We start from the raw sequence: 20763 nt of genomic DNA on the forward strand, positions 1-20763 counted from the left end.
AAAATAATGTGGAAGGGAGAAATTGGCAGATACCACCTTAAGCAGGTGATGAAAGTTAGCATCATTGTGCTGGGAGAAATTGACATCATATGCCTTCTGATATGGCGTGTTGAACCATAATAATGCAATGAATTTTGAAAGAAAATTTTTTTTGCCTTTGTATTTTTAGAATTCTTTAGAATAAAAAATTCAAGCTTTATATCTTTATGTCTGAATCTACAAAGAAATGTGTGGCATTGCTAGCTCACTTTCAGTGAAACCACTAATTTTCCTTTTTTTTTGAGATTTTCTAATATGGAAAATCTTAATACTTTTGATCTTATTAATGTGACTAAAAAACACAAGAAGACTGGCTTTATTGATACAAAGTAAATATTTGGTATTTATTAAAATATAAATGAAAATATTTGTAGAAATCTGAAGTCTCAGACTTGAAGATAACATTTCTTTTTCAAGTTTTTATTAAATTCTGGTTAGTTAAAATATAGAATAATATTAGTTACAGGTGTAGAATTTAGTGATTCATCACTTACATACAACACACAGGGCTCATCACAACAAGGGCCCTCCTTAATCCCCATCACCTATTTCACCCATCTGCCACTGACCTTCCCTCCAGTAACCATCAGTTTGTTCTATATAGTTAAGAGTCTGTTTCTTGGTTTGCGTCTTCCCCCCCATGTTCATTTGTTATGTTTCTTAAATTCCACATATGAGAGAAATCATATGGTATTTGTCTCTCTCTGACTGACTGATTTTGCTTAACATAATACTCTCTAGCTCTATCCCTGTTGTTGCAAATGGCAAGATTTCATTCTTTTTGATGGCTGAGTAATATTCCATTGTATATATGTACCACATCTTCTTTATCCATTCATCAACATTTGGCTGTTTCCATAATTTGGCCATTATTGATAATGCTGCTATAAGCATCAAGGTGCGTGTATCCCTTCAAATCAGTATTTTTGTATCCTCTGGGGAAATACCTGGTAGTGCAATTACTGGGTCATAGGGTAGTTCTATTTTTAACTTTTTCAGGAACCTCCATATTGTTTTCTGGAATGGCTGCACCAGTTTGCATTCCCACGAACAGTGCATGAGGGTTCCCCTTTCTCCACATCCTCACCAATACCTGTTGTTTCCTGTGTTGTTAATTTTAGCCATTCTGACTGCTGTGAGGTGATACCTCATTGTAGTTTTGAATTGTATCTCCCCAATGATGAGTGATGTTGAGCATCGTTTCATGTGTCTGTTAGCTACTTGTATGTCTTCTTTGGAAAAATATCCATTCATATTGAAGATAACATTTTCTTCAGAACAGGTAACTTCAATTGGTCAATGACATACAATGCTCCTTCCTCCTTATATCCTATAGGATGTAGGCCTCCTTACTAAATCTTGACTAGCAAGTTAGTTCAGTTAATATTTGTTGTTAAGGAGGCCAGTGTTACATGCTTGATCTTATATGGGTATTATTTTGTTCTCTGGCTATGCATGTTAACATGGGTAAATTGACTTGAAAATTTATGATTTTGGTTACTTGGGTGTCTTAGGTAAGAGTATGAAAAACTTTTGAAAACCTTGATAAATTGCCCTCCTTTGAAACATTCATTTGCCTTCATTTTAAACAATAGGTGTTTTTTACTGTTTCTTGGGAAATTATTTTTGTTGTATTTAAAAATATAGGCTGTTTATGAACATCACTGTGATTTTAAAAGTAAATCAAACATTATCTTTTCTAGGATTTATTGGGCAGCATTGTGTGTGTGTGTGTGCATGTCACACACATTTTATGTATGTGTTTGCATGAGAGAGAACACTGAAATAATCCTATGTCCAGAGGCTTAAAGGCCTTTCATTAAGAGGTTCAAAGACAACTAACAGTTAGCCTAAAAGAGTCCAATGAGTAAATATATAGTTTGTACAATAGATGTGTTTTTTTGAAGTTATACATAAACTGAACTTTGCAGTATCATAATTTAAATGTACTAGAGAAGTATCACTATTTCAAGATGGTGTGGAGTAGCCTTGGTGACTGCAGCCTCTAAGTAATTTTTATGGTTAAAAGAATTTTGAAATTTATTTTTCTTAACTGTTGGCAAACATCTTTACTTCTCTAATGTGCCATGTTTTTGACATGGACAGATCACCTATATTATTGAACTAGGATTGCTGTCTTTTTATTCACTCTACCTAGAGTTTCTTTCAGTAAGGCTAATTAGAACCAGTTGTCTTGTAAGATTTGGTGATGTGTATAATTCTTCTTATAGCAAATTCAACTGACTAGCAAATTATTTTGCTTAATATCTGAAAAGCGATTAGATTTTAAGATTGCATTTTAAAAATATGCAATATACCACATAAGACATTTTTGCATTACATTACAGATGTCACCCTAAATTTTCAAATGCTAGTCATCATTTTTAACCTATTAAATTCACTTTGTAACATTACATATGAATGTATTACTATTAAGTATGGTTTAAAATGATCCGATTTTTAAAATTGCAATATCAGCTTTTAGTAATTTGAAGACCAGTTGTTGCATTAAAGTGGAATTTGGTATGGAAAGGGACTATTGCTACAGATACTGAATTAGAAAATAAATTGGAAATGCTTTACTCCCTGGCTGTCATTCCCTCTCTTCTTCCCCTCACTACTGAGGTGTTTTTTTTCTTTTTTTTTTTTAAAGGCCAGTGATCTTTTTTTGGTTCTGCTTTCTCTATTTCATTCCTTAATGATGACTGGCTTCAATCCACATTGCCTCTTCCCTGATATCTCAGCAAGATGAGTAAAATGACTGTAGCCTCCTAACTTCCATATTCAGTGAACAATTTCTAGTACTTCTTTTTCTTGGCCTTTCTGAAGCAACTAATATTACTGATATTACTCACCACTCATTCATTCCTCTCCCAAAAATCTGTACTTTTTGCTGATCTTCTCCTGCTGTTTCTTCTCAGCCTTTCTGTGGCTTGCCCTCCGGAGGCATGGAAAGTGTAAGACTTAATAGCATGTTTGGTATTCCTTATTAGACACAAGTAAGCAGATGTTGTACGTGTGAAGGGGTTGTTCATGTTATCTTTAAAAAATAATTTCATTCAATATATTGGATTAGGAAATCATTTTTCTCTGTACTTTTAACTCTTAATTTGATGTGAATTTGCATTTTCTTTCCCTTCAAGTCGTCTCAATTAAGGATGCATAGACTATCAGAATTGCAGTTACTTCATTAGGGAAATTTATGTTTGGTCTGTAAATAAAATTTAATATATTCTTAAAGAGGAATTTGTTATATTCATCTAACTCATCTAGCACATAACACTTTATTTTTTAATATTGTCCATCAGTTTTCACTATGAAAATGCATCTTTCTTTCCATCCAAAGCTGTATGAAAATACTTTTTTTTTTTTTTGAGATTTTCTTCAAGTGTAGAACTTTGAAATACCATTAGCTGAGAACCTCTACTTCATATATAAGAATTCTCCAAATGCTTCTGTACGTAAGATGCTCTTTTCCTGGCCAGAAAACTTCTATTTGCCTTGACTTAAAAAATTAATAACATGTGGCATGCTTTATGAATAGGCATTCTGGAATCAGCCAGAAGACTTTTCAAACCAAAAATAGGGATATATTTCCTGCCTGCCGAGTGTGAGCTCAATAAATCAGGTGACTGGAGCTGGGAAGGGGTCTTGGTGAGCCTATTTGTAAACTTTGGGTTTCTGAATGTTAATTTTAAGCTTCCTTTTGAAAAGGCCAGGGTTTGTAGAGCTTATCCTGTCAGCAATATCCTGTGTCAATTGTCAGGTCATGTTTAACGTGTGGAGATGTATTAATCTGCCGTAGCTAGCACTGTGAGGGACTGGGATAAATAGAGGGCTCAGCAGATGAAGAGGGATTAACTGTGTAGATTGAGCAAACTCTTCAATCACTGAACCAGTGATTTTACAAAGGATTAGCTGCTGCTTTTACAAATATTGATTACTGATTTGCTACTCAGAATGGAAATGACATAACATGTGCAGTTGCTGTGCGGTGTGCTATGTGAAATGTACATCATTCATATTAATGGATTTGTCATAGGCATTACAGAAACGGACAGATTTATTATAGCAGCAGTTGCTAGAACTGTTATGGTTAAGGTTGTGTCAGCATATCTATTAAAACTTCAGGATTTTAGAAGTTTCAGGCTAGCCATAAAATTCATTTTCCAGGTGGAATTTGGAATACCAGTTATAGCCTGGCACAATTATTTTTGTGCATGTTTTTACATGAATCAGTTTGAAGGCACCAAAGTTGAACAGAACACAAAATACATTATTGTGTTATTTTTGTAATATCAAAAAACTTAGATTATTTCATTTTGGAAAAAAATTTAAATTCATCATAAATACTTGTTTTCCAACCAAGAACATGCTTAGTACATGTGGACTTCTGAAAACCCATCAATATTTTTCCCAGAACAGGGTTTGTCTTGAAGCCTTTGGTTTGTTTCATTTCTATAATCAATTTGAGATTTTTAGAAAACGCAGAAATATCTGGGTAATTAACAATCAATGACTATTTTGTTTCACGTAAGTGACTTTTTTACACTAAAAATCAGTAGTAAGAATTAGAATGATCTAATATCAGAGAATATATCTTCCTTTAATCTTTTTTCCTTTTTTTTTTTTTTTTTTAAGATTTTTTAAATTATTTGAGAGAGAGGTAGCGAGAGAGAGCGCAGGCAGGGGGAGAGTGACCTGAGCCGAAGGCAGATGCTTAACCGACTGAGCCACGCAGGCACCCCTCATTTAATCTTTTTTAATAAATCTGTTTTCTTGCAAATGTTTCATTATGTCACAATGGGAAGACTTTTCAGAGTTGAGTTAGATCTTGAAGGGTGAGCTGGAAGCTATCTAGGCAGTGAGGGTGGCCAGGCGTGGTATAGAGAAGAAAGGTGAGGGGTAGCACATTCTAGGCAGAATGAAAGCTTGTATGGATACATGAGACTTGGCCTATTTGAAGAATAGCCAGGTCTGTGAACATTCTCAAAGTGTAATACCTTCATATGAGTTGAGAGGATTGTTTTCAAGCTGTATTATTTTATCATAAAACTACACATATTGATTAAACTGAATCTTTTAGTTTAGTGGTTAAAACTTTTCTAGCTGTGATTTAAATAATATAAATTGATTTAATTTAAATTACTTAAAAACCTTACACATTCTTTCTTTTTCACTTAAAAAATTCTATTATGTAAACTTATAAACGTAATACATGCTTGTATTACAAAAATCCCTAGAAGTAAGAACTATTAATTGTTCTGGATATGTCCTTCTAGACATTTTTTCCTGAATTGTACAAATGTGTGTGTGCAGAATATCATATCAGATTTTTTGAATTTAAAAATGGGATATCACTCTACATATTATTTTATACCTTATGTTTTTCACTTAAGTATCATGATCATCTTTCTATGTTAGTCCATACCTTTTCACATTAATACACGTAGATCTACACATGCATATTTAAACAGTAAGCATTATTTAAAATGGTTTCATAACGTCTTTCTTGCTGGACATGTTCCATTTTTCTATCACAGATTGTGTTTTGGTATCTATTCTGGCATATACACTGTTAATGAACCTGTGCTTGATTTTTGTAGGATAGATTCTTGGGAGTTGAATTCTTAGGATATTGTCAAATTCTCATGCCCAGAACTGTAGGAAGTTACATTCCCAAAAGTAATGCATGAGAGTATCATCTCTTCCCGTCCTCCCCACTGTTTGGTGTTATTAATCTTTTTAGTTTTTACGTCTCACAGAGTTAAAAAGTGGTATCCCGTTTTACTTTGTTTTCTTTAGTTTTTAGTGAAGTTCATTTATTCATTCAGCAAAATTTAATGAGCCCTTACTGTGTGTCCAGGCACTTATTTGGCACTGGGGATACACAGTGGATGAGACAGCGTAGTCTCTGAGTTCATGGGACTTACATTCTAGTAAAGGTGAGGAGAGCTGGTGAAGAGACAGGAAATCAGTAAACACTATCTTTTCTCATGTTTATTGGCTTTTGTACTTATTCTATGAATTGCCTGGTTCATATTCTTCACCTATTTTTCTGTTAAACTGTTTATCTTTTTCTTATTGATTTGTGAGAATTCATTGTCTATTGTGACATCCATGGAATATTTTTTGCTATTTACCCCTTGAAAAAGTCATCATTTGACAAATTAATGATTGTACTAATTCTTATCCGTGTATGGAGTTTTAATACCACACCTGATTTCTAATGGTTGGTGAGAGATCATTGGACCAAGTGTCAAATTTCCATAATTTTCCATCCTGTGAGGAATTTAGAGGAGTTCTTTTTTTTTTTTTTTAAGTAGGTTCTATGCCCAACATGGGGCTAGAACTCACAACCCCGAGATCAAGAGTTGCATGTTCTACTGACTGAGCCAGCCAGGCGCCCCAAGAGTTCTTTCTTTTCTCTAATTTAATGTATTTTGATATTCAAAAAAATACATTACAACTTTCTTGCATGAGACTTGAGGATATCCAGATGAAGGGAACTTAATTGAATTCATTGATTTGTTTAATAACTATTATCTCATTATTGGGAAGATCGATGTAACATTATATATGTAGAAATTTTTTTTGTGGGGAGAATACACATCATGGTCTATTCATCCATGATTTAATTACAGGCTGAATTTGTAGAAAATGTGTAATGGAATATCTTATCATAAGAGCCTACCATATCTGCATTGATTTTGAATAAGTTGTATCATAGCATTTATTCATACGGAGTTGGAGTGGGATGTATATTTTTTGGATTTTAAGTCTTTTCCCATGTTTTTAAGAGGTCGTTGTGTTTCAAATATTCATGAACAAACTACAGATCCCGAGTCAGACTGTTTTACAGCCTTACACGCCCCTGAGGTAACTACTGGCAGCCTCATTGCAGTGAGAGACCACAGCCCACCCGCCCTAGGCTGGTGCTCACGGCGGGTGGAGAGGCCGTCTGTTTTCACAAAGTCGCATCAGCTGTTGCATGTTGCTAGCACACATTTTATTCCATGAGGTTCCTTCCCAGAGTTTTAATTTGACATTTTTTAAATTGCGTCAAGAACTTAAACTTCAGTGGTGAAATTGTTCTGGTAATGACGACTCTTAACTGGGAGGAAAGGAGACCAGGGACAGCTGGGCTGGGCTCGGATAATGCACACAGTGAGCAGATTCCTGGATTGCCTTATGACGTCTAACTCGGGGTAAATATCAGTTTCTATATTTGGCAGTTGATTTTTTTATATCATGGGTACTCATTTTTGAAAAATATGCTGAAATCATGTGCCTGAAAATGGGCACTTCTCATACTACTCCGTTCCAATTTCTTTTTCTCTTTTTTATTGTAATTCTTACTTTATGTTGGCTGTTACAAAGTTCAGGACTAAATTGGAGTTTTATTAAGGAGGCATTAAGGTGGGGAGGAGAAAGGAGGATGACCTCTTTGCTCTTAGTTGTGATGGCCCTTTCCTGCTCTCTTGCCTCTCTCTCTCGGTTTCCTCGTCCATTCTTTCTGCCCCTACTCCTCATCATTGGGGGACCGCGCCAGCTATGGTGAAAGAGGTATTATATTTTTATAAAATTATTTTAATGACTCAGAAGTTAGATATTCTGTAAATAAAAATCCCCTCCTCATAGTCATTTATGTATCTGACATTTCCCTTCTGTTTTCAGTGTTATGCTGGTTGCAGAACTGTGTTTTATCGACTTACTGACTTTTTTTTTTGATTTTGCATTGAACATTATCTTAGAGCATATCTTTAAAATCCTATAAGACAAGTATGAAATGAAGTTTTAAAAACATACCACTAAGAGCAATGTAGGTGTTTTACTTCAAAATTGTACTTCAGCATTTTATTTTATTTTTTTATTTTTAATTTTTTTTTAGATTTTTATTTATTTATTTATTTGAGAGAGAGAGACAGATAGTGAAAGAGATAGTGAGAGAGAGCACAAGCGGGAGGAGAGGGAGAAGCAGGTTTCCCGCGGAGCAGGGGGCCCGACGCGAGGCCCGATCCCAGGACCCGATCATGAACCGAGCCGAAGGCAGCCACTTAACCAACTCTGTCACCCAGGCGCCCCTGTACTTCAGCATTTTAAATAAGTACCCTTGGTGATGTTGATGCACACTTAAGTTTGAGAAGCACCATCTTATGATCCCTTGCTCAGAGTCTAGTGAAAAAGACAAACTTATGAATCCATGATTTTAGCCTAATATTGTAGGTGGTGCCACATGAATGTTTCTCTCCCTGGCCAGTCTCACATGTGGCTGTTAACAGTTATTCCCCTCTGAAGCTAAGGATCAGAAAGAGGATTAAGCATGCGATGTGCTTTTATTTTCAGACACTAGAAAAAAATGTGATATATCAACTCTTCTAATATTGAAGTTTTAATGTCTGTTCTTTAGTAATTTACTCTGTTACACAGATAACAATGCTTTCTAATTCTTTCAATTACCCAGGTGTACATATTATTACCAGTTTATACTAAAAAGTAGATGGGCATTTTATCATTCTCAGTAACATGTTGCTCTGTGGATGTTTTGTTTATGTGAAGTAGGCATATACTTAAACTTTTTGCAAGCTGGAATTGTTCTGGCCCTGAGTTAGAACTTTTATGAGCAATTGCTGATTTGTTTTGTGTTAAGGTGATCTTCATCCAGACATATGTCCCTGTAAAGCTATTATACTTTATAAATTTACGTGTAAATTTATAAATAAGAGCATCTCAACATCATCCCCAGCTTGGGTGATTGTTAAGGGATATGGCTCAGAAGTAGTAACATAAAAGAGCTGTGCTGGTTTCTTGCAGCGAACATATCTTCTGCTTGGGATTTAATAGTTACCAAAAGTTTGACCAAGACAAATAGTATTTTGGAAGGATTGTCTGAAAAATGTGCAAGGTGTCTACTCCTGTAGGTATTCTAGGTCTTATCCTTGAGTTTAACAAAGCTGTTTGGGAGCTGTATACATGGGCTACCAGGTTTTGTGCTCTGTAGAATTGCTTTTAGTAAATTTTGCTTTGGTATTGTGCTGTTGGCTTGACATGAGTAATGGTATACAAAGCAGCCCTGGGAAACTTTTATTTTACTTACTGTAACAATGTTATTGAGGACACTGAAAACACATGGGAAAGATTTCTTTCTCATTTCAGTACCAGGAACCAGGAATAGTTGTTATATATTCCTCCCTGAGCAATGATCTGTATTTATCTTATGGGTAATGAATTACATAATTTATTATTTCTTCTTTCATGTTGATTGTTATAAAGCTTATAACTGAATTTTTGGCCCACTCCCACTAAGTGTAAATAACTGTAGTTCCAACTTGTTTTGTGTTCTACCCTGACTCCTAGTTTTGCCTTGATTGATTACTTTTATTTTTTAAAATTTAAAATAATGTCGTTTATAGAAAAGTTTCAAGAATAATACAAATAATTCCTATTATATCCTTCATTTAGATTTCTTAAGTCATTAACTTACAAGGGAAAAACCCATAAGGCTAGCAGGAGATTTTTCAACAGAAACTTAGCATTAACATTTTTTAAATTCAGGTGTTTGCTTTCTCTCTGTATACACACAATTTTCACCTATTTGTTTTAATTTCCATACCAAATGTATCTGTACAAATGCGTGTAAGATGCTTTTTTTGCGGGGGGGTGGGTAATGAAGCAGTGTATTACTAAATAAACAATAATAGATAAGAATGTGTTAATTTCATACCTATATTGAAAAAAGAGACCCGTGGAAAGACCTGTTTTAGACAGAAGGAAGATAAATTGTCTGTGTTTGTGAGAGAGAGAAGGAGTGAGAGGGAGAGAGAGAGGGAGAGAGAGAAAGGAAGGAAAGACAGAGAACACCCATGTGTTTTAAGAGGATACTTTAGCACTTTGGCAGAAGAGGTGAAATGCCAAAGGCTTTTTGATTTAAATAAAAATTAGAGAGTTGTTTTCTTAAATAGAAATAGGTAATAAATACCTGCATGACGAATGTTTGGGAATGTATTTACTTTAATAACCAAGCCCATTTTGGTAATCAAGTAATCAGAATAGGGTTGTACGTAGAATCTTAATTCAGAATAATTTCATATTTGATAGTTTTCATACTAGATAATTTTCATTTATTTTAACCACCCCTCAGTGATATTCTTTTGGAAGATGGGAATAGAATAACAATTGTTTATATATGTGTTCTCTTTCTTCAAGGTAAAACAAAAACATATGCCTTATTATATTATGTGATTTAGAAGACATTCTAACTCTGCATACTCCTATTTCAGACACTTAAGATATGATCTTATATTATTAATGGTTCTATTTTTTTATACACAAAATAGGAAAAATAAATGAATAAAAATGAACTTAGGATATTGCAAATTAGAAAAATGTTCATATTCTGAAAATAATTGTAAAAATTTATAGTTTAAAGCTCACAACATAAATCAGGTTGCAAAAAAAGTTGCCCTACAACCTATGGGAAAATAAAACATAGTTGAATTGAAAGGGGCTAAAGATTTCAGTCTAAATTATATTCATTTCTTATTTTTATCTAATTTGCTAAAGGAAACTTCATGCAAAAAGAGCCTCCTTTTCCTTCCATAAAGATCTGTTTTCCCTTTACTGATTTGTTGCATGTTTGTGTGTGTGTGTTTAAACCAAAATGGAAGTCTTTTGAAAGACATGTTTAGGAAGCAAAATTGACTTCACTAAAGTCTTGTAGAAAGTGAAACAAACATCCTAGAATTTTAAATTTTAAATTAAATATTTTAAATATATCATTCTGCTGTTAAGGAATTAATTTTAAATAATTGTGATTAATGCCACAGAGTAGTAATTCAATATTGTTGTCTTTTAGTTTCTGTAGATGGCATTCACTTATTTCCTCAACGATAGTACATAGCATTTCAACAGTGGGCTTTGTTGGACAGATGTGGGGGTCCTGGTTCCACCACTTACTGTGTGTGACCTTGATTTACCATTGGTAACATGCAACTAATAATGTCTACCTCTTGGGGCTATGTGAGAGGGAAATGAGATAATGACTTGTATCATGTTTAACCTGTGGTAAAGGCTTAATAAATGTTAGCTGTTGCAGTTATTATTACCTTACTGAACCATGCTAATATTTGTTTATGTATATTTGTTATTTAAATTATGATACTTTTAAAAAAGAATGCTTAGAACTTATAGTCTAGGGATATGAAAAGGTTGTGTTTCATACAGAGGTAGTACAGGTATGGAAGGAGGAAGACCAATTATTAGTTATTCATTAAATTTTATACATGAATTATTTGACTTTACTTTTAAAATACTTTCAACAAATTTCAATAGGTTGAGTTTATTTTTACTGGCTGCCTATCTTAGATAATATTTAGAAAAGGGCCTGGCACATAATATACACTAGTAAATATTTATTTAATAAATGATTTAAGTGTTCCTTTTCATTTATACTAATCTTTACTATGTACAATACCACCAAATATTTTTTTAATGCATCAGATTTTTTTTTTTTTTTTTTTGCCAAATATCTATAGCTGGAAAGGAATTTGCATTGTTAAAAGGTACTTGGCTTTCAAGGTTTATTGTAGTTCTTTATTTTTTCAGCTTTCTTGTTTTCTTATGTATGGAACACTGGACTTGGCAGATTTGAATTGCCATAGTAATAATAGGAACTAACATTTCTTAATCTTAAGTACTACCCTACTAAATCCACACAGTAATTCTCCATTATTACTTACATTCAAGGATTTGAAAAGTAAAGTTAATGAAATTAAGTAACTTATTTACATCACAGAGCTAGTAGTCAAGCTGCAATTTGAATCCAAGACCCAGGGTTTTAACCACAATTCTAAGATGCAGAATCAGATTGGGGGCACCTTTTTGTGTTAAAGATGAACATTAAAATTCAGTTCATAATTGTATATGTTTTATATTATTTAGGGTATCTGTGAAAACTGTGATATATTTAGAATTTTATTTTTAACTGAAATAAAAAGTATTTCCATTTTAAGCTTGTATCTCATTTTCTCAAAATATTTGTATATCACGGACTTTATAAAAAGGCGTTTTTTCCCCCTAAATTTAATTTTTTTCTTGTGACAGAAAAGATGATTAAGATAGAGGCAGATACACACACACACACACACACACACACACACACACACACACAAAACCAGTAGCCAATTGGTATGTATAATGAGGGATGCAGTCGACGCAGTAATAGCTCCCCAAAGAAGTCCACATTCTTATTTTTGGAGCCTGTGAATATGTTGTTACCTGGCAAGGGGGAATTAAGGTTGCAGGTGGAATAAGGTTGCCAGCTGACCTTAAATAAGGAGATTATCCAGGTGAGCCCAAAGTAAATACAAGAATCCTCAAGAAGGAGGCAAAAAATCAGAACCAAAGAGGGCATTGTGAGAAAGACTCAACTGGCCATTGCTGGCTTTGAAGATGGCAGGGGGACAATAGCCAGTGAAATAGGTCAGACTTTGGGAGCTGGAAAGGCAAGGAAATAGATTCTTCCTTAGAGCCTCCGGGAGGAACACAGCCCTGCTGACATCTTGATTTTGGCCCAGGGAGATGCTTTTTGGACTTCTGACTTCCAGAACTATGAGATAATAAATTTGCTTTGTTTTAAGCCACTAAAACAAACCAAACCAAACCAAAAAACAAAAACAATATAGGCAGATACAGAGTAGCTGAGAAGTTACTCTATATAGGAGATAAAATTTGATTTAAAATCTTTTTGTGAAATATGGAATGCCTGGCTGGCTCAGTCCCTAGAGCATGAGACGCTTGATCTAGTTTGAGCCCCATCTTGGGTGTAGAGATTACTTAAAAAATAAAAAATAAAAAACAAAAACCAATCCTATGAAATAGTTACCATCTCTATTTAAAAGAAATAAAATCTTTCATTTAATGATATATTATTAAAAAACAGCCTTTCCCAAAATATAAAAGCGTTAAGGGTGCCCATATAAATACTATAGGAAATAGTAGTCTTGTTGCCGAGTGAAATTTCTCATATTGAACCTTATTTTTAAATGACTGATTCAACATATTGATATGCTTTCATCCTTATAAATAGTTGAGGGAGTCTTACAAGAGTTTCCACAAATCAGTAACTCTGGAATTTTTAGATAAAACATTTTTTAATTCCATTAGAAATAATTTTTTAAAATAATTTAAATATATTATAAAAATGTGGTACCTCATGGTCTAAAAAATTAGTTCAAAGAATCAAAAATCTTAAAGAGATTTTCTTTCCACCTAATTTTATGAGCTAGGAACAGTACTCCTATATTAAAAATTTATCTAAAAAAGCAGTCTTCAGACATGTACTTAGGTAGTTCAAATTTTGATTTGTACTCCAAAGTAAAAGAAGCACCTTTTTTTTTAATGTAAGTAACATTTTTATTAAGACTTTCTGTAAAAATTATGTTAGAACTTAATCAGCTAAATTTAAAATTCAATACATATTCAATTTTACCCAATCCAGATAATTAAAAGAAGCACTTTTAAGTGAATGGGAAGGATAATATAACTCTATGGATGGTATAATCCACATACTTTTGATCTATGGCATTTTGACTTGTTTTAGTGGATATTGATGAACATACTTGATTTCAGATTTTTCTTAATTCTGATTCTTAATTATTCCCTTAATTATTCTATGATTGCCATTTGAATTTTACATATTTTGGTAGATTTCCAAGAAAATTAGTAGAAGCCACAATTATATATGTATATGTTTTTTTTAATATGTATATGTTTTTTGATATAAAATAGAAGCTTTTGATTGGACTCAACAGAACCTTAGGTATCTTTTGGGTCATATTCATGAAGCATTTCCTGCATGCATATAGCTATTGTCTTCTTTGGTTTCAGACAGACCTATTGAAGACATGGTGGAACTCTCATGAGGCTATTGGAATTTCCATTTCAAGAAGTAGAGTTAATAAAGGCAAACTCGAATTACCCTAATGGTTATTCAGTTTTTGCTTGGTGGCTTTCATAGTGACTTGCCATTTTACAAAGGGGCAGAGAGACCAACAGATGGTAAACCTGTGAATTGCAACCTCTGCTTTTGCCCCCAGTGTCATCACATGAGTCGCTGTATCAGTCTTTAAAGCCTTGTCCCCAAGGCTTCATTGCCCTGGGAATTCTGTGGTCCTACTAATAGGAAGCTGACCATTTTTGTGTCTAAGCATGATATGAGCCTATTTTTTTTTTAAAAAGGAAATGTCATATTAGCCTTAGAGATCACCAGTACTAGCAAATCATTGGTCAGTCCTTTCTGAAAAGAGTAATAATGGGAAGTGAGAAAATAAGCTCTGTGAAAGGAGTATGCTAAGCTAACATCATTAGCAATCTTTTAGTTACTGTAGTGATTATTTTCTTAAAGGTTATTGTTGTTTGATATATCCATTGAATACGTAATAATTTTTGCCACTAAAAAAAAAAAAACAATAAAAAAGATTTGAAATTCCAAATTTTCCATGTGGAGGGGAGAATTATTAGGATATGAAAATATTTAATTTTTTTTCTTTTTTTAAAATTTTATTATGTTATGTTAGTCACCATACAATACATCATTGGTTTTTGATGTCGTGATCCACGATCCATTGTTTTCGTATAACACCCAGTGCTCCATGCAGTACGTGCCCTCCTTAATACCCATCACCGGGCTAACCAATCCCCCCTCCCCCATCCCCTCTAAAACCCTGTTTGTTTCTCAGAGTCCATAGTCTCTCATGGTTCATCTCTCCCTCCAATTCCCCCCCGCCCCATTTTTCCCTTCCTTCTCCTAATGTCCTCCGTGTTATTCCTTATGTTCCACAGATAAGTGAAACCATATGATAATTGACTTTCTCTGCTTGACTTACTTCACTTAGCATAATCTCCTCCAGTCCCGACCATGTTGATGTAAAAGTTGGGTATTCATCCTTTCTGATGGCTGAGTAATATTCCATTGTATATATGGACCACATCTTCTTTATCCATTCATTCATTGAAGGGCATCTCGGCTCTTTCCACAGTTTGGCTATTGCAGACATTGCTGCTATGAACATTGGGGTGCCATATGTGTTCACTACATCTGTGTCTTTGGGGTAAATACCCAGTAGTGCAATTGCTGGGTCATAGGGTAGCTCTATTTTTAAATTTTTGAGGAACCTCCACACTGTTTTCCAAAGTGGCTGTACCAACTTGCATTCCCACCAACAGTGTAAGAGGGTTCCCCTTTCTCCACAACCTCTCCAACATTTGTTGTTTCTTTCCCTGTCCATTTTTGCCATTCTAACTGGTGTAAGGTGGTATCTCAATGTGGTTTTGATTTGGATTTCCCTGATGGCTAATGATGATGAACATTTTTTCATGTGTCTGTTAGCCAAAAATATTTAATTTATATATTTCTTTCACAGATCTTCCAGGCCAAGATTCTAGCTAGGAATCAACCTTTGAAAGGACAGAAAACAATTCTTTGCTAGATCTAAAGGAAGTTATCAGTTGCTCTACCAAAAATATGTTGTGTACAGATTCCACATTTGATATCTTTGAAAACTGAATCCATCTTGGATCTTGGCCATTTGTTACTGAAAGTACAGGAGAAACAGGAATGTGGCTATGTTTCATGGAATCCTAGGATTGAGAGGGCCTTAGAAATGAAGTTTTTCATGTTTTAGAAGAGGAAACTGATACCCAAAGAGGCTTAGTGACCTAAGGAAAGGCACAGATTTGCAGTGCTGGGATGTCATCACAGACCTCTGTAACCTATATCGTGCATCTTAAAGTCAGTATCAGTGTAAAACTCAGTGTCTAGGTATCTGTTATAGCACAAAACCATTTTATTTAATATTTATATCCTAGTTAAGTTTAGGTTTCTCTGCCTTGCTATGACACAGTCTTTTTGTTTTGTTTTGTTTTAGTTTCCAGGTATACTAGTGAATTTTTGTACTTAACATTTTTTAGAATAAGGAAAAAAAAATGTGTCCGCAACTCTGTGTCTTTGTATCTATTATATATTCTCTCGAAACAGAGAAAATGACATCTAACTTTGTTTGTGCAAATGTTAAGTAAAATGTAATTAAATTGTATTTGTGGAATAATGAGTTCTGAGCCAGTAATAGCTCTGGGAACTGAAGCTCATTTATAGACTGTTTCCTAAAGCTAAGTACTCAATGTACCCTTTAGGCAGCCAGAAATGTCTACAAGATACTGGACATCATCTGGAAAGATACAGGAAACAAAACAGAAAGCATTTCCTACCTTTATACAGAATTACAATGCATGGAATACTGACATATGTACAAAATATTAAATACAAAATATTATAGTAAAATATTTTATGTAAAATTTTTTTACCTTTGTATGGATCAAGTTTATTCTGAAAAAAGACACATGGATACATTTGCTGAACAACTAGTCAGATGTTTATATTGGCTCTCCCTAAAATTTTTATATACATTTCAAAATCAGTGCACTATTTAAAATATATTTTAATGATATTGTTTTGTTTATTGAGTAAAATTGGTCTACTATGGAACTGAAATTGGTGCTTTAATTCTAAACTTTATTAAGTAAAAATATCTGTGATTTTATCATTATTGTGATTCCTATAATATATTAAAAAGAAACTTACCTGGTAATTCTATGATGAATTTGTATATAGTAAACTTATCAAAACACTTTTAAAAAAAATTATAAACTATATTGACACTATTTCCATTGGGTATATTCCATAAAAATTTTCATTAGATTGGTTGTTTTCACTTGTTAGAGTTCTAGTAAAATGCTGAGATAACTTATTATAGTTCTAATGACGTTTGTAAAAATATTGAACACTTGGGAAATTAATGAATAACCTATTATTCATGACCATAAATATATGATTTCTAATTGACTTGACTTTTGCCTTAATCTTTAAATTTTTTGTAGGTATCTAATATTTGTTTATGATAGTTCTATTAGCTTTTTTAAAAAATATTTTATTTATTTATTTGAGAGAGAGAGCACTTGCGCAAGTAGGGGAAAGGCCAGGGGAGAGGGACAAGCAGACTCTGCGCTGAGCACAGAGCCCAACACTGGGCTCAATCTCAGGACCTCAATATCATGACCTGAGCCGAAATCAAGAGTTGGGCACTTAGCTGACTGAGCCACCCAGGCATCCCTCTATTAGATCGTTTTACTTAATTTTGGACTCTGAAATGTCCTAGAAAAACCTAAAGCATTCAGTTGAATGTCTACAAGATTTCTCTGTATTTGCTGTGTACCCAGAGAAACAAATTTTAGCATTTGATTTTTTTGGGAAAAAATCATTTTATGTTTTACTTGGAAGGAATAGAGATATGCAGGTTAAGAGTCAACAAGCATTAAAATACTTTAAGAGTTAATGTAAGTGGAAAGAAGCTTATGTGATTTATTTGAAATTCCTAACTTCTCTTTCAGGGATTTATGGCATTTACTGATAATAGTTCCCTGATCCTTTCCCTGGAGAATGTAGATCATAAAGTATTGCCCTGTAGAGATCATCTAGTTACATAATACTACTGTGTTTGGGGATTATAATATATTAAGATATAGGAATTCAGAACACTTTTTTCCTCTAGAGATTTCCAGGAGAGAGACAAGTTTATGGAATGGATCTGAAACAAAGCTAATAGACTTGAATTTAATTAATTTGGGTAACTGCAAGTACACTGAACCTAATGAGATCTGGTACTTGGTTTTTCTAAGATGGATTGCTCACTACTTTTTTTTCCTCCTCTACTTCCCACAGGAAACCAGTTTCCTCCAATTGCAGCACAGGACCTTCCTTTTGTTTTAAAGGCTGGCTACCTTGAAAAACGCAGAAAAGGTAAACTGTAAGATTCTAATGAAAAATCTAAAAATGGCTTTATCCTTACATAGAACATGGTTGCAGTATACATATGGAGCCAATATTCACTTTAGGGGATTGAAGAGTTTTAAAACTGTAGGAAAATCTGATAACATTATCCCAACCACAAAATATAGTTTTTGGCTCTAAATAATTTTTGATAATGAAACATTTGGTCAGGTTTTTAGTTGCCAATCTTGGTTATTTGTAAATGATTCAGGAGCTGTTTTCTGCCTCTTAGAGGAAGGCTGCGGGCCATGACAGTATTCTCAAGGATGGGATTTTTCACCCTTCTGCCACCCAGCTGAGCAGCAGGTTATCCTGCACCTGACCTGGTGCACACCATGTCTGCTGTGGTTCAGATCAAGCCTGCCATGTTGTCTGCCATTTTCTGTTATCCATTCAGTGTTCCTCTCCATTGGCTATGATAATCGGGAGTTGACCATATGGTCTCACTCTTTCAGCACCAATATATAATGGAAATTAAATATGGAGGTGGTGTTATTATATGGGAAACAGAAAGCAGAAAGTATCTTCATTACCATTTTGCTTTTCTCACAGGTAGTCCCTTTGGGCCTTTCTATTTATATTCTATTTGCTTTCCTTGGTTTTCTTAGCTGAATTTTAAAGCTGAAAGAGATAATAGAAGTAATCTAGGTCAACTCCTCGTGTCCCCCCAACCCCCCCACCTTTTTTTTTTTTTTTTTTAAAGATTTTATTTATTTATTTGAGAGAGAGAGAACGAGAGACAGAGAGCATGAGAGGGAGGAGGGTCAGAGGGAGAAGCAGACTCCCCGCTGAGCAGGGAGCCCGATGCGGGACTCGATCCCGGGACTCCAGGACCATGACCTGAGCCGAAGGCAGTCGCTTAACCAACTGAGCCACCCAGGCGCCCCCCCCCACCTTTTTATAACAGATAAGAAAATGAGACCCAGATGAATCCGTTGTCTCAAAGCTATGTCGTCCCATGCCCTTTGGACAGTCCTGTCAGGAAAGTGTGTTAGCCACAAGTGTAGCAGTCCTGTCTCCGTATCACTTTATTCCTTTTAGCTTTGTTTTTGTTTGTCTCTTGGAGAAGAAGATACAAGTTAATTAGTCATAGAATTTTAGAGCTAACAGAAATCTTAGAAATCATGCCAACAAACGTTTCCTTTTATAATAAGGAAATGGCGTTACATTTATGCTGTATGTGTAATGTGTATTATCTAAACTGTTCCTTTTCCCCTTTTATTGTAGATCACAGCTTCCTGGGATTTGAATGGCAGAAACGCTGGTGTGCTCTTAGTAAAACAGTATTCTATTATTATGGAAGTGATAAAGGTAGTATTGGTATTAAGTCATATCAACTTCTGTTGTAGGAGGGTTTTAGGGGCCATTTTATACCCCCATTTTAGTAACAGAATAAACTGAAGACAATGGGAGAAAGAATAACTGAGAATTTTAATAATTATAGTCTGAGACTAATTTATAATTCTATTTCACTCTTTGCCAAATGCTCCAAATTCCAGAATGCCTTCAAAGTTAACACAATTGTGTTTTATTGAATTATGAAAGAGATGAAAATCTCGTGGCTTTTCATTTTAGGAAATATTTATCATCCAAGTTATTGTAGAATTTCTAGAAAAGTTAAGACCATTAGGGCCGTGAGAGTTCTGAAGGGAGGAAAAGGTATTTTATTCTTTCAAATATTTTTAAAAGAAAACTTTAGATAAAATGAAATCTATGTGATGCCTTTCTTAGCTTCTTTCACAGATTTAAGTAACAACAGCAAACACCTCTATAAAGATTCCTGTTCTAAGCACTTTGGCGACATTAACTGGTCTAATTACAACTCTGTGAGGGAGGTACTGTTATTAGCTCTATTTATTTTACTGTTTGGAAAACTGAGGACAGAGAGGTTAAGTAACTTGGTCAAGGTCACAGATCTGGTAAGTGGCAGATGTGGGGTTTGAGCCTAGGCATAATGGTGGAGTCCATGCTCTAACCATTAATTTGGAAACAATAAGATACATTTTGCAACTTTACTTGCTAATTAATACATCTCTTACTCAGCCCACATAATTTTAAGCTCAGTATTTGAACAGATAAAGCCATAAAATACTGAAATTTAAAGAATGTAAGCTTTCTTAGTTTTGCTTTTTTCTAGGAAAAACAGGTCAGAAGTTGAATATTGTAAAGTAAAGGTAATATAGAAATAGCATTCATTTCCAGAAAGGACACTTAAGGAGAAAAAAGGCATAGAAGTCCAATATCACTGAATATAAGCTTTCCCATGGAATTGTTTACTTATCAGCGTTGTTTGGAAATTTATGTTTCAGGTATGATTATTGTACACATTTCAGATAAATTTGAATTACGTAGGTGATGCTAGAAGTAGGGCTCACCTTTTGGCTAATGGAGTTAACAAATTAAAAATTAAGTGGCTAGTTTGCAGTCTGTCACTGACTTAAAATATGTTCAAATGTAATAATGGCATCAGTGAAGTGTAAACTAGGAACAACTATCATCAGGCAGCCTTCTTTCTTCTGCTAAGGGTAAGTAGGTAATTTTGTCAGAATATTTAAGCCTGAGTTCGGTTATGATAACCATAGGTCATAAACATACATTATTATGACAAATATAATTTGGTACACCATTGTGAATTGAGAGCACGATCTTACTTTTCCACAAAGAAATATCCTCTATTTCATAAGACTAGGGGAGGCAGGTTTCGCATATTTGTGACTCTGGTTCAGTTAGGTTTCTCATTTCTAACTTCTTTAAGCCTCAATGAATACTAATGTTTGTTTCATCTACTCCTAGTCCTCACTGGTATATACCAACTGTTAGGTCAAAGATTAGCAAGAGTT

General features: G+C 34.2%; 1 protein-coding gene across 2 annotated transcripts in view; it reads left to right on the forward strand.

The window, feature by feature from the left end:
* SKAP2 (src kinase associated phosphoprotein 2) overlaps positions 1 to 20763 on the forward strand; it is a 166018-nt gene that overhangs the window by 74875 nt on the left and 70380 nt on the right. For both annotated transcript variants that reach the window (XM_032401888.1, XM_032401889.1), the window contains exons 5-6: positions 17816 to 17893; positions 19151 to 19234. In XM_032401888.1, the coding sequence (XP_032257779.1) occupies positions 17816 to 17893; positions 19151 to 19234 (162 nt within the window). The remainder of the gene's footprint in view (positions 1 to 17815; positions 17894 to 19150; positions 19235 to 20763) is intronic.

The sequence above is a fragment of the Phoca vitulina genome, unplaced genomic scaffold (genome assembly GCF_004348235.1).
Source record: "Phoca vitulina isolate PV1807 unplaced genomic scaffold, GSC_HSeal_1.0 scaffold4, whole genome shotgun sequence".
NCBI lineage: Eukaryota > Metazoa > Chordata > Mammalia > Carnivora > Phocidae > Phoca > Phoca vitulina.